A 16,129-nucleotide genomic window follows, 5' to 3' on the forward strand; every position below is an offset into this window, starting at 1 on the left:
CCAAAAAAGATTCTTCCTCTGTGAACTGGAGAAATGTCTGCAGGACCACGACAAGCTGGCCGAGCTGTTTATCAAGCATGTGAGTTCAGCACATTGATCTCTGTATAAATAGAACAAAGATTAAATAATAAATAATGCTTCAGAATGCAGCAGCACGAGTGGTCTTTAATGAACCTATAAGAACACATGTCACTCCGCTGCTCATCCGTTTGCACTGGCTGCCAGTTGCTGCTCGCATCAAATTTAAAGCTCTGATGTTTGCTTACAAAGCGACTTCTGGATTTGCTCCTTCTGATCTGCTCTCACTTCTGCAGATTTATGTGCCCTCCAGAAACTTGCGATCTCTGAATGAACGTTGCCTCGTGGTTCCATCCCAAAGAGGGAAGAAATCACTTTACCAAACTCTTGCATTCAATCTGCCCAGTTGGTGGAATGAACTCCCTAACTGCATCAGAACAGCAGAGTCACTCGCTGTCTTCAAGAAATGACTAAAAACTCAACTATTTAGTCTCCACTTTCCTTCCTAATCTACAATTGCCTCTCTGGTTTTACCACTAACTGTATAAAAAAAAATTACTAATGTTTTGCTTCTTACACTTTACATACCTGAAACTTGCCAACAGCACTTATTCATTGTTGCTCTTATAGTTGTGTAAATTGCTTCCTTGTCCTCATTTGTAAGTCGCTTTGAATAAAAGCGTCTGCTAAATGACTAAATGTAAATGTAAATGAATAAACAGCGTGTTTTTGGTTTTCGGCAGAATCTAACAGTATATTGTGGTACAGAAATTCAATAAACAAATGTAAATTAAAACTCTATAGTCTTCATTGTATAATTAAACACTGATAATCTTTGTTAAAGTGAAATGTCATCTATCCAAATGGTTGAAATTCACTTAATCCTTCGATGTGACATTTTTAACGCAAAAATGAAAATTTCAGCACCATTTACTAACACTAAAGTTGTTCTAAACTTCTTTTTGTTAAACATAAAACAAGATAAGCAGCCACTGCTATACATAGTACTAACAAAATGTACTATGGAAGTCAATGGCTGTTTTTCCCCAACATTCTTCAGTATGTCTTCCTTTGTGTTCAACAGAAGTAACAAGTTGGGGATTTGTAAATCATGACAGAATTTTAGTTTTTTTTTTTTGTGAATTCTTCTTTTAGTGCTGTAGTAAACGTCATCTGTTTGTTTGTCTTCTTGTTCTCCAGGAGAGAAGATTACACATGTATGTCATCTACTGTCAGAATAAGCCCCGCTCTGAGTTTGTTGTGGCTGAGTATGATAAATACTTCGAGGTGAGTGTTATTATTTGAGGTCTCTTTTGGAATAAATGGCTCTGTTTGTTGAAGATGTTGCTGTTTTTTTTGTTTCGTTAGGGGGTGCAACAGGAGATCAACTCCAGACTTGCCATCAGTGATTACCTGATCAAGCCCATTCAGAGGATCACCAAATATCAGCTCTTGCTCAAGGTATCAGCCATACATTAACCACTACAGTACATACCATGTTAAACAGATTCCAGCAAAGACATAGAAGGTATAAATTAAGACAAATATATTTATTTTATGCAATTATATTCAGGGGTGCACAGAACGTTTTGGTCTGGATTGGTAAAGGAGTACTGAAGACATATTCATATAAAATTGGCGATTAAAATATACTTATAAATTGCACATATGTGACAAATATTTTAATACTTTTTGAAATCTTGTATTTTAAATATGTGATTTGCTTATATTTCTGTATGTAAGATTTCTGTTTGTGGTATGAAATGCTCTTGCGCTTTGGTTGGTGCGTTTCACTAGGCATTGAAATGAATAGATTTTGTAGCATGTTTGCAAGATGTTTGCAGAACTGTTGCAAATATAGGCTGAATTTAACCAAACACATTTAATGTAGTAATGTTCAACTTGTTTGTTTAAATTCAGCCCAAATAAATAGTTTGAACCCACTCACCTTAAAAAGAAAAATCGGTAACACTTTATAATAACTACACGATAGAAATCATTTATTAAGCATTAGCAAATAGTGAATTCATTATCTGTTAAGCATTAACTCTACATTAATAGAGTAATAGTGAGCTGTTTATAACTGCAGATACAAATGCTCTGTTCTGGACTTATAAGCACACATATTATGTGCCTAATAAATATACTTTCATACTTTATTAATTATTATTTTTTCATTAATAAATTAAGTAATGCATCTTTTACAAACCAGTTATTTGAAAAAAGTTGCTGGTTTTTAAAGATTATTCAGAATGCATAAGTATGATTAACAAACTATTTAAATCAAAATGTATATATGTATTATTATTCAGGTATATATAAATAGTTAATTTGTATGTTAGTAAATGCTTTATTTACTCAACTTCATGCAGTTTTGTGACCTAATCTAAAGTGAGGACTATTTACACTTTATAAATACCTTAGAAATAACAATGACAAAGTATGAAAGTACAATTTTTAAGCACTTCATAAATGTTCTTATAAGTCAAGAATAGAGCGTTCGTATCTGCAGTTATAAACTGCTTACTAATGTCTGTTATTCATTCATTCATTTTCTTTTCGGCTTAGTCCCTTTATTAATCTGGGGTCACCACAGCGAAATGAACCGCCTAACGTCTAGTAATGTAAAGTTAATGCTTAACAAATAATGAATTCCTGATTTGCTAATGCTTAACAAATGATTCATAGTGTGTAGTTATTCTAAAGTGTTACCGAAAAATCCATAATTTTGACCCATATACTATTTTTTTGGCCATTGCCAAAAAATATACCCATGCTATTATTGTGCTAAAAATCTTTATGAATATTGCCTCAGCTGCTGTTTTTTCACCACTGTCGTTTTATGTTTGTATATTTTGTTATTGATTAGAAGGCATGTAAAAATATGAATACATCTTTGTGTCAGCACCAAAACACAGAGAAAAGCTTATGTCAGCATCACACTTTTAGATGTTCAGCTGATTTGTAATAATAAGCCTCATTTACACGGTTGCTGCGGAATGAAGGAGTCTGTAACTATAAATGTTTCTCAGCGGGTTAGTATTAGCAGACAGTTATTATTTACAGTGGGATTTTCTCCAGCTCTTCTCCACTTAACTAATAAAATAAGAAGCGGAAAGTGTGTTTAAGAGAAGTGAATCATTTTCTCACTAAAGCTGCACAAATACTCTCTAGGGCGAGCCCTGAAGCAACAAACACACATTCATAAGTCACTCTGAATTGTGTCCCAGTTCAGTTTGTTATAGTTTGCGCAGTGCTCCTATTTTTATTTCAATTCAATTCAATTCAGCTTTATTTGTATAGCGCTTTTACAATGTAGATTGTGTCAAAGCAGCTTCACATAAATGGTCATAGTAACTGGAACAGTGTAGTTCAGTTTTTAGTGTTTAAGTTCAGTACAGTTCAGTTTAGCTCAGTTCAGTGTGATTTCGTTCTTTCTTTTGAAGGGATTGGAAACAATATGTCAATTGTGTTGCATATTTTTTCATTTTTTAAGAGTGTGACGGATATTTTAGCATAAAATAAACCTCAGCTACAACAAAGAGTTTTTTTAGGACCGCCTGTAAGATTCTCCTTATTGACCTTATTCTTCACGTATGAGCGGGTGCAGCCATTTGAATCTCTTTGGCTCGAGACTTACGCTGTCATTCACTTCTATTCATTTTTAGACATTAAAAACAGCAAGTTCTACTACTTGATGTTGCAACTTGATGTTTTCTTATAATATTATTCTGCTTTGTCTGTATGGTCATGAACAGACTTGTTTGTAGAGCTGTTTATCATTCTGCCGTTTAGTATTCTTAGTCATTTCTCCCTTTGGAAACTAAATTGGAAGTTCTAAAACAATCGGAAAAACAAGCGCACTTAAGCATTGTAGAATAAGATCAATATCAAAGCAATAAAAAAAACTGTCAATGCTATGTCATTACATTTTTGTGACTATCGTATTACTGCTTGTGTTATTATTCATTACTATACAGCAGTAATACTTTGGTATCATTAATATGTTAATATAACAGTATTTATTAGCATTTGCTTTATTAATAGTAATATATAAAATATACGTAATGTATTCCATATTGAAATCTTACTTATGGTAATATATAGACGTGTAAAATTAGAGCTCATATATATAAAAATATGTGTGCATATTATACAATATATATATATATATATATATATATATATATATATATATATATATATATATATATATATATATATATATATATATATATAGCCATGTGTTGCATTGGTATTGGTATTTAAAAGTAAAAAAATAAATAATAATAATTATTATTATATGTATTTATAATAATTTATTAATAATCAACTGATACAAAAGCTATTACACATTTTGTGATAATCTGTGGAAGTGACTGTGTTCAGCATGTATTTGAAATTTTGTCATTTGTATTTTGTTTTTCGATTTTGATTTCATATAAATGTATTATATTTCTTTTTATGTATTTAATCATTTATTAAATATAGAAAATTATTTGTATTATTTATTTTACTTTTTGCAGAAAATTTGAGTTTTCTGTTTTTGCCGGCTCAGGGTGTCCGCTGGGTCTTAAAGATTTAAATTTTAAAAAACGAAATTTTAGCCCTTAAAAAGTCTTTAATTCACTGAAATGTTGTCTTGTAGATCTCAAATCATTTTAAACAGGTCTTCGTTTTCCTCTGTTTAGGTAAAGCTACTCTAACACACATCCAGTCCCAAAAATACATCTTAATAAATCTTTTAGCAAAACTTTATTTACAGTATAGCTAATATTATTATATATGATACTAATATTATTATTATAATATTATTATCTTCTGTGCATACATTTAGTTCATTAAAAGTTTTTTTAAGTTGAAAATATAAAGTGTATAACTAGAGTCTGCATGATTTGACATATTATTTGAAATATGTGACCAGAACATTACTAATTAAAAATCCTCAGTGTTTATCCCTGTATAAGTCTGAAATTTCATTAAAAATAATAATTAAATAATTAAAAAGTCTTAAATTTGACTTAGTGAAACCTGCAGAAACTCTGTTGATTGAAAATCAGGATTATTTCACTAAATATGATTTTTGTAACTCATTGAAAATCATTTGTATTGTGTTGTTTAAAAATTAATAGATACATTATAGTGGCTAAAACGACTTTTTTTACCACTTGTCATTTTATGCTCTAAATGACTATGTTTTTTACTTCAAAGTCAGCATGAACCTGAAGTTGCTGAGGCTTCTGCTTCAGTATATTAAAGTACTTTCAACAGAAATTAAGTATTGAGTAGGGGGCGGGGCTTTGTTTTAGTGCATCATTCCCTCATAGCAAACAGTAAGAGGCGGCATAATTAATAATATTGTGGATGAAGCCATCAAACTGACATCAACAGAGAACGACCAACACTTCGAATGAAGAAGCAAATTGTCAGACTTTGATTGAAGATTACCAACACATACATTTATTTTGTTTGTTTGTTTGTTTGTTTGATTTAGTGGATTAACTTGTGCGGATTAATTACTCACCCAATAAACAAAGTGTGCTAGCAAAATAAACATTGTAAATTTTATTTTCCCTCTGACTTTAAAATTAGAAGAAATGTCAAAAGTAAAAGTAAAATTTTTTTCCTCAAACACATACTTATAAATTGTAAAAACAGAAAAACTGAGAATTTCCAAGTAGTCTCTTCTATTACAATTAATATATAACAAATAGAACAGTTTTACAAATCTTAGTTTAACAACACTGCTTTATGATTTTTGCAGGAGTCTTGTAGGATGTAATGAAGATGTGAATAAAAATATGCCTGTGTTTGTTGTGAATATGCACCATCTAGTGGCGAAAATGACATACTGTGCCTTCAAATACACAACTATTTGTTTAAGCTCTGCATTCACAAGAATAAATTTGACTACACATTAGCCTTCTTGCACGTTCTATATGGCATCTATGAATTAAATGTGTATTTTTTTGTGAAATACGAGTTTGCGAATGTCAAACTTTTTCATAAAACATTTTATAAAATCATGAATCAAATGATATTCAAAGCAGCATACTGTACATGTAGAGGGACACAATTTCAATCAAGGATCAGTCTTAATGACCATGTCTCATTCTTTGCGTAAAAAATAATCTGATTATTATCCTATTTGAAGTGTCTTATCTTGCTTTTGTTCTTTATTTGAAGGACTTTCTGAAGTACAGCACTAAAGCAGGTCTGGACTGTAAAGAGATAGAGGTAGGTGAACTGAGCTATTAATATGTAGCCTATATTTGTCCTAGACTTCAGTTATGCATTGACATTGCTGTGTATTTTGTGCCCTGTAGAAAGCAGTTGAGCTCATGTCTCTGGTGCCCAAACAGTGTAATGACATGATGAATCTCGGACGACTGCAGGGCTATGAGGTAAAACTCCAAGAACAAAAACACCTGGCATGACTAGAGTAAATTAATCACGTGCTGTTATATAACTGTAATTATTATAATTGAGAATGCAGTTCAGTGCGTTTGGGTGGCTTCCAATGGTAGTTGTAAAATGATACTGACTGTTATAATTACTAAGAGTAAGATGAGGCATCTAATAGTGTAATAATAGAGGACTATTACTGTGCTCACATCAGGGTTATACTGGAAACATGAGTCTGGAAACATAACAATGGACAAATCCGCCGTATGCTCATATTTTGATGAAGATACACCCTCTGCTACTTTCAACAGAAAAAAAAAACTGATTTGAAAAGGATTTTATAGCACAATTTTATGAAGCCAAACAAAAAATAATAATATTAATATATTTAATTTTATATATTTTATTGCTACAAAGAAAAATAAATGACAGTATACAAATATAAATATAAATACTAATAATTATATTAGGCTATAAATACTAATAATTACTAATAATTATTAGTAATTATACTAATATAATTACTATAAATACTAATAATTATAAACAATTCTTATTATTTTGACAATATACTTAAGCAACAACAATAATATTTGTATATTTATTTTGTTACTTTACTGTTGCTATAAATAATAATCATCATCATCATTACTATTATTATTATTATTATTATTATTAATAAAATATAATTTAGCACAACCAAAATATTAGTATATTCGTTTTGTAAATGTATTATTGCTATAAAAAATATATAAGGATAAATATGATTATTTATTTATTTTAACAATATACTTTAGCAGCAACCATAATATTAGTCTTGATATTATTTCAACCATAAAATTAGTCTTGTAACTTTACTGTTGCTACAAAGAAAATAATAATATTATTATTATTAAGAAATACGTATTAAATACAACAACTAAATATTAGCTTATTCATTGACTTTTGCTTTTTCATATTATTATTGTTCAATACTTTAGCAACACTTTCTACTTTCTAATTAACTCAAAAGAAAAACTGATTTAAAGAACTAATTATACATCATGTTAATTTTGCTACCAAATACTTATTGTTTAGTTGTAATACAGTATGTGAAAGTGATTTTGGCCTTTGTGTTCAGCATACAGAGTGTGAGACATCATAGACTAACAATCTAGTGACGTTCCAAACAAACCAGATGCAGAAAACTATGAGTGTTTCAAGAGGGAGTTTCCTGAACAAACTGCATCTCATAAAAGCAGATGTCACACACACAAATATACACACATGATATAAGATCTATAGCATATGAATTATTTAAATATATAATCTGATTTACTGCATATTTCACAATGATCTGTTCATGAGAGCAGCTTATAATAACAGTATAATAACATATAAAATTACAAATCTTTATATATGTGTCTGTATGTGTGTGGAATAATAAAATTGTTATATTGTTATTTAAATTAATAATATTAAATAAAATAATTATAATGAATATAAAATTGCTTGAAGTTACTTTTTGTTTTATTTTATTATTACTTTATGTGTATAATTACGAAGTAAACCCAACACAAACAGCCATAATATTACAATATTTGTTTTGTTTCTTTATTTTTGTTATAAAAATATACTAATTATTATTAGTTAATTGTATATTATTAAAATAGGATATTATTGTTTCTTCATTTGTTTCGTTTCTAACATTTGATAAAACAGCCATGATAATAAAAAAAATTATAGATCATAAATTATAACAAACAATCTTATAATAAAATAATAGATTTCCATAAAACGTTTATGACTTTTTTCTGAATTTTTACAAATCCCTGACCACTGACAAAAGTGTCATAATGATGTTTATGTGTATCAGTGCTGGGATGGTAGTTAAGGGGTCATGTCTGTTTGTTCACACAGGGGAAGTTGACCGCTCAGGGAAAGTTATTGCAGCAGGACACGTTCTTCGTGACAGAGCAGGACTCTGGTGTTCTGTCCCGCAGTAAAGAGCGCAGAGTGTTCCTCTTCGAGCAGATCGTCATCTTCAGCGAGCTGCTCCGCAAAGGCTCCTCCACACCAGGATACCAATTTAAGAAGAGCATCAAGGTACATTCATTCATAAGCTCAGCAATTTAGAGTGTATTTACACTAGGCTATCTGAACGCACGGCATAGGCATGTTTGAGCCCCATTTCCCAGTTCGTTTGACAAGTGTGAGTGCTCCGAATCAGGGCCAGTTGTTCGGTTGGCTAGCCCTGGCCCGGTTGGAAGAGATGTGCCAGAGTGGTGTTCAGTTGGGCTTTGGGTCAGTGTATCTTTTGGTCATTGGATTTCGATTTTAGAAACAGATATTGAAAAATGAAAAATTAGTCTTTTTTTTTTTTTTTTTTCATTTTCGTTTTAAAATTAAAAAAGGAAAATTGAAATTCAATGCGTTTTTTGATTTTGGTTTTTGAAATTTAATACGAAAAAAAAAAAACGGCTCGTTTTTGCACATGGCTATATGAAATTATGGATAGACCCACTGTAGCGGGGTGATTACGCTTATGTTTACAATTAAGCTTAGTGACAGTCCGTTTTTAAAAGACACTGGATGGTTATCAGGGTGTTTGTGCAGAATGCCTCCTTTCAGATAAAATTAATTGTTAATTTTTATTTTATACTATATACTATGACTTATTGAAATGTGTACGAACAACTGTATTAATGCCTTCCTCACTTGAAATAATCGTTCAAAATGATCATCATTTCTGAATTTTGCTTATTCTTTTTTTATCATGAAAACGAAAAACGAGTCGTTTTTTGATTTTCGTTTTAAAATTCAAAAACCAGATAAAAAAAAAAACGCATTGAATTTTAATTTTAATTTTTAAATTTTAAAACGAAAATCAAAAAACGACTCAATTTTCGTTTTTCAATATCTGTTTCTAAAATGAAAATCCATTGACCAAAAGATACACTGACCGCTTTGGCGTGATATAGGTAGTATGAGTGCAAAGTTCACCTGAGAACGAAACTGAAGACCCAATGTCAATTTTAAGGGACTGTTTTATATGGATTTATTAATCAATTCTTACTTTCCAATGAACACAAACTGTCATAGTTTATTAAAGATACAAACACAATGACTTTCATTTATAAGTGTCAAAAGTGGTGGATCTATTTGGGCTATAGGACAGCTACATACATTTTAAATACCAGTGTAAAACAGCCCTCTGATTGTTGATGTGTGCAGGTGAGTTACCTGAGCATGGAGGAGCAGGTGGAAAGCGACCCGTATAAGTTTGTCCTGTTGTGTCGAGGCTCGTCTGAAAGACTGACGCTACAGGCCGCAAACGTTGACATCAAGAAAGAGTGGGTGCAGAGCATCAGAGAACTGCTGGACATGCAGATCAACTTTCTCACAGGTAAACCCATCTTCAGTTAGTGTTAGTTCATCAACAAAGAGATATCAGTTCATTCAGTGTGTGTAATGTTTGTGTTCAGCTCTTCAGAATCCACAGGCTGCTCTGACCAGTCAACTGTCTAATAGCAACCGTTCCTCGTCCTCGCAACCCTCTACGCCCCTCAAACCAAACACCGCCCCCAACGGAAGCCCCGCCCAAAAGAACAATAAGCATGCAGAGGAGGTGAGCAACAGTAATATTATATACAGTACATCCCATATGTGAACTTACACAGTAGGTGAGACTTTAATATGGCCATTACCGCCGCACCATGTACCGACGCCCTCTAAAGGAGAAAGAACGTGTATTTTAGGTATGACTACAGTTTGCGACTATGCCGCCAGGTGGCACAAAGGGACGGGATGCGATTGGACAGAAATAAACTATACATTCGCTATAAATACTACTTGTTAATAAAAATAAACAATGAAACAAAACATTATAACTTCTTCATTAATCAATAAAAAGACAACTTGGCCAAAATAACCTTTGGGGTGCAGTGCTTCAAAACAAGTCGCTTGTTTATATGCTTCAGCACCAAAAGTTCGCTTGTATATGCTTCAGCACCAAAACACGAGTTGCTGAGCGATTGTGTTGGTTTGTTTAATAAAATAATAAACTAGCCTAAAAAAATTAAAGTGAAATATTCTCTGATCGTCTCTGTGCTGCCTGGAGCCGCGTCATAAACTCAACAAATAGGCTATTGAGGTTTTAGTGTAGGCTACAAACAAACATACCAACCTTTTTCCATTTGGAAAATTACAGTTTTTAATAGTTCTTATATAATATAAATTTTTAAATAGCCTACGTAGCCTAATCTACCAATCAAACTAATCCAAAGTTTTTCTTGATAACTTCGCACCAAACTGAGGCTTTTATTTTACAGCTTATAAAACATGTATGCAAATTAATGCAATAGCATATGTAAACAACAAAATTGTTATACGCTATGTAGTAGCATTTACTTTACAAAAAGTCAACACGAGCCTTAAGGTTTATTGCCATTGTCTTTCATTCCACGCAGGGCGCGCACACATGAACCGCAAGTGAGACAGGAAAAGTCATAATCATGAGACAATCTTTAAACTAATGACTTCTATTAAAAATGTTGACAGAGGTTTTGTGATATAATACTAACAGCGGAGCATTAATTAAATGCATATTTTCTGTGGAGAAATCTATTTAAGGTAGCCTGATATTTTTATTTGACGGAAGAAAAAAACATGATTGGACAAACAGCCTGTGCCGGTTCTTAAAAAGGATTCAGTCAGTGTTTTCGTTTTGTAATCTAAATTTGCCATTTAAGTGCTTGATCTAGAGCAGGATTTATTTATTATTTGTATTATGTTTATTCTGTTTTTCTGTATGTTGTTTGCATGTTAAAATGAATCAGCATTTTAAAATGCAAGATTTAATGTGTCATAAAACAGACACGGTAATTATTAATTTAATTAATTAAATAATATTCATTCCTTCATTTGTTTACTTATTTCGGCTTAGTCCCTTTATTAATCCGTGGTCATCACAGCGGAATGAACCGCCAACTTATCCAGCATATGTTCTATGCAGTGGATTCCCTTCCAGCCGCAACCCTTCTCTGGGAAACATCCGTACACACTCTTTCACACTCATATACTACAGACAATTTAGCATACCCAATTCACCTGTACTGCATGTCTTTGGACTGTGGGAGAAACCGGAGCACCCGGAGGAAACCCACACGAACGCAGGGACAAACATGAAAACTCCACACAGGAATGCCAACTGACCCAGTCAAGGCTCAAACCTTCTTGAAGTGAGGCAACAGCACTACCTACTGCGCCACCGCGTCGCCCTAATTAAATAATATTTTATTATTAATTTGTTAACAGTTAACTTTTAATATTCGGTTAGCGAGCAGCAGTTGGCAAAATTGAACGAAATGAGCCTCCCTAATTTTGTTCCAGCTGCGCAGCCTCCTCGCATGGATCCGCTATATCATGCAAGGTGTTTTAAACAATTTTTGTGAATATTTCACTTTAATTTTATTTAGACTAATTATTATTTTATTTAACAAACCAATTCGTATTTTGGCGATGAAGCACATAGCGGACTTGTATAATATAGTATATAATAGTTTAGTTTTTACATATAGTATTGCATTAATAGACGTTAAATAGTTTATATACTGTAGGCCTAAAATGAATGCCTCGATTCAGAGTTATCATTCAAAATATAAACCTGCGTTTTTAATGACAGATGTGGGTGTCACAAAATACTTTTTAAACCAATGTTTTTTTTATTATTATTATTTCATGTGAACAACACTTAATAAAAATTGAAATGTATTTATTACACCACCTTATTGGAAAAAAACTGTATCAATTACAGTGCTTCCCGCAGGATTGAAATATACTTGCGGTGGTAGCCGGATTAAAACACACCATTTACCCACATCACATAAATAGTTAACTGTATGCAATAAACAAAACATAATTTAACTTTTAATGAAAATTGTGTTTATTATGACACTTTTCTTTTTAATAGGTTAAAGTAAAGACTGAAATGAGAAAGAAATGCTATTTTATTATTTGTTGTAATGTTATTTTTTTTTAAATGTCTGGTGGAGTAAACATGTCTTGTTGTTAACAATGTTGAAAATAGTCGTTGCTTAACATTTTTGTGTAAACAAAATGTAACTTTTACACGATTCTTTGATGAAAAGAAATCAAATTTAGCATTAGAAAGTTATAAAACTATGATTTCTTTATTCTAGAACCTATCCAAACTCTGACGTAGAAACTGAAGCTGTAGTGTGAAAACATCCGGTGACAGGAGACCAATTATCTTAACAGGAAATGTGTGCTTATAGCTAATCAAACTACAGTACATCAATGACTTACCCTCAGCATTTAATTAGCGTCTCATCCAGGCCAGATAGATGTAATTAAGTTTAATTGGCTGACAGTAGTCTGGTCTGAGGATTGGTCACTCAATGTAGCCGCTCTGCAGTCCTGTTCAGTTCCAGTCTGATTGTCTTTGAGGTGAAGTAGAGGAGCTGCTGCAGGTTATTCTTAGTGGGGGGAATGGCCTAGTTTTCCTCCTGTTCTCTACCTGTTTCTCTCCTCTTTTTCTGTTCCCTTTTCTCTCTCTCTCTCTCTCTCTCTTTCTCCTCATATCATGGCCTTGGCACATTCTTCTTCCTTCTGTGTCCCTAATAAATCACACTGTCACTGAACAGCAGACTGGAGGAGCCGCTGCTACTTTTTATTTTTAAATGTCTCAAAGCTTAGGTTTTTGCCCGGCTTTTTATTTCTTGCCTGTGCCAGGTCAAGGTTGATGCAGGCAGAGGCCCTGAAGAACAGACTTCTGTCTTTGCCATGCTCTGTCCTGATTTGTCTTGTAGTGTTCAGCCATTTAAACATTCGCTGAAGTCAAAATACTTTTACTCAAGCAGTGTTTTAGTGTCACATGATCAATCAGAAATCTTTCTCATTTTCTGATTAGTTTTTGCTGGTTCCCAATTAATAATTTAAAACACTTTAGACAATTTTTGGGGAATTTCATGATTATTTAGTGATAATTGGCTGTTTGCACAAGATGAAACACGACAGAAATTTAAATACAGCAATTCTGAGGCACAGAATAGTGCGCTCACTGCACTCCATTGAAATGGTAAGGTTTATGATCTAATTAATACATATTAAACCTCTTTAACATGATTATATGTAGATGTTGAATCACTGATATGTGTTGGTTTGCACTGAGTCACAGTTCTAAAGTCCAATTTCAAAGGGTTTATTTTATTTTCAAGACCTGAGGTGAACTATCTGCTGCAGCTTTCAGTAGTATGGCAATAAATGTCATGTAAAATGGCATTCAAACTCACATTATTAGCATTTAAAACGTAATAAAGCCAAGGGCGTATATATATACAGCATTCATCCGTCCCCACAAATATCAAGTGCAAACCTACACCCTTGTCTTAATTACGTTTTAAATGCTAATAATGTGAGTTTTAATGCCATTTTACATGACACTGACATGACATTGCTATTAAGTATTAAACTGCTATTAAAGTATATTATTAATGAATCCTCTCTTCATAAAATTGATGAAGTTAAATGAAATAGTCAGGCCCGTAGCACTGGGGGGCTCAGGTGGTTCTAAAGACCAAAAGTTAGATTATTATTTTATTTTTATAATTATTATTACTATGTTTGATTTTTTCTTATTATTCAAATGGCAAAATTCTGAATGAGGAAAGTTGAATGTGCTGGCCAGTTTGTTATTTGCCTTTAGGCTTCAGTTTTTAATTTAAAATTTATTTTAATTGTTAGTTTTAACAGATTTTTAAAAATGTAATGATATATAATTGTAAATTTGTATTTTAAAATAAAGTACTTTGCAGTGGCGCAGTAGGTAGTGCTGTCGCTGGTTCGAGCTTCGGCTGGGTTAGGTGGCATTTCTTTGTGGAGTTTGCATGTTCTCCCTGTATTCGCATGGGTTTTCTCCGAGTGCTCCGGTTTCCCCCACAGTCCAAAGACATGCGGTGCAGGTGAATTGGGTAGGCTAAAATTGTCTGTAGTTTATGTGTGTGAATGTTTCCCAGTGATGGGTTGCGGCTGAAGGGCATCCTCTGCGTAAAACATGCTGGATAAGGTGGTGGTTTATTCCACTGTGGTGACTCCTGATTTATAAAGGCACTAAGCCGAAAATAAAAAGTATTTTTCCATATTTCTTTATTCTAAATTTTCATTATTTATAAAACTGTGATATAACTTACAGTTTAAACAATAGTGTAATGTTAAAGTAATGATTATTAACTGATAAAGAGAGAGTTTCATGAAAAGACTTCCGTTTATTTTAGCCGCAGTACAAATGAAACTTGTCTCATACATCAGTATTGGTAAAAGATGGAGCACAGGCTGTAGTCTTTCTGACAGAGAGTTTCAACCGAAATCGGACATGCTACTCTGAGAGATCGGAAGAACTGGCAGGGATCATATACTTTTACATTCAGCTGATTATTCTCCAGTCAGTTTTCAGGGCATATTAGGATATTCACAGACCATATCAGTCTGCTATAACATTAGACTATGTGTTAAAGGCGGGAAGACATGAGCATTAACAGCATTATCATCATGGACTCATTTGGTAGTGAACTTGAGCTATATGTGACTTACACATTTCGTTGAAAAAAGCTCCTTATCACATGTGTATGTCACACACCTCACGCACCTTATTCTTGCACGGGTAATTCACCTGCACAGTTTTGGCACTCGCTGCTTGTGTCTGAACCTGATCTGAATGCAACTAGGCTGCAGCCTCTTATGTGAGCTAGGAACGGCACAGCCAATCACAATGTTCATATGTGTTTGGTGGGCGGTGCCAGGCCCGGCCCTAACCAGTTTGGTGCCCTAGGCAAGATTTCAGGTGGTGCCCCGCCACATCGTAGTAAATTCCACTGCTAGTGTACAGTCATAAGAAACTAAATCGCTTTTTTATTGACTACTACAAGCTGGGAAAACGTCAGATAAATATGCCAATGCAATTAACGTTATTGCTGAATTGATCTAATATTTACACATTTGCTTGAGGAAGGAATGATGGGGGTAGTTACATTACTTTTACTATTTTCCATAACATCTATGCCCTTCCATAACATTAGCTGACGTTAAAACTAACAGATAGCATTATAGATATTTATTGATTAGCAAAGTTATGCCATATCTGTCAACGTTGGGATGTAAAAAATATGGGACAACAAATAGCTTCAAATGATAGAATACATTGCAAACAATAGAAAATATTGACAATAAAATAAAAGGTTTAACCTATTAAAAACAATGGCTTATACAGAAATTAAATAAAGCTATAAAATCGATTTAACTTTTAATTGTATTTGCATATTGATTAAAGTTACTATAGTTATTTAGTGAAGAGCAGCTAGTGAATCTCTCATGGTGTTTTGTTTGATAACAGAGGTGTTAATGTAAGAATGCACAGATCTAAATGAATGAACGAATGAAGCATTAGACTACTTTAGTAACTGTTTGTGCTCATTTAAGAGAAAATTAGTTGTGTTTAAAATAAAACACGCAAATAAAAAGAGCAAAAAACAGAGCAAAAAAAAAAAAATAACTAAAAAAAGAAGCATTTTTTTTGACGGTCTTTTACTGAGAGCTCCACTCCGCGCGAGCTCTTCCGGCTAAACGGAGCAGTGGTCGTAATGTCGAGCGAAAAAAAAAAAAAGACAGCTGTGAAGCATAACCAGCTTTGTCTTTTTGTAGGAAACAAACT

The 16,129-nt window shown here is 32.8% G+C and overlaps 1 protein-coding gene across 5 annotated transcripts in view; it reads left to right on the forward strand.

Moving 5' to 3' along the window:
* Window positions 1–16,129, forward strand: part of kalrnb (kalirin RhoGEF kinase b) — a 173,012-nt gene that overhangs the window by 154,870 nt on the left and 2,013 nt on the right. For all 5 annotated transcript variants that reach the window (XM_068221789.2, NM_001327989.1, XM_073953338.1 and 2 more), the window contains 8 exon segments: window positions 10–79; window positions 1,219–1,305; window positions 1,387–1,479; window positions 6,205–6,255; window positions 6,345–6,422; window positions 8,323–8,508; window positions 9,637–9,808; window positions 9,888–10,030. In XM_068221789.2, the coding sequence (XP_068077890.2) occupies window positions 10–79; window positions 1,219–1,305; window positions 1,387–1,479; window positions 6,205–6,255; window positions 6,345–6,422; window positions 8,323–8,508; window positions 9,637–9,808; window positions 9,888–10,030 (880 nt within the window).

The sequence above is a fragment of the Danio rerio genome, chromosome 6, assembly GCF_049306965.1.
Source record: "Danio rerio strain Tuebingen ecotype United States chromosome 6, GRCz12tu, whole genome shotgun sequence".
NCBI lineage: Eukaryota > Metazoa > Chordata > Actinopteri > Cypriniformes > Danionidae > Danio > Danio rerio.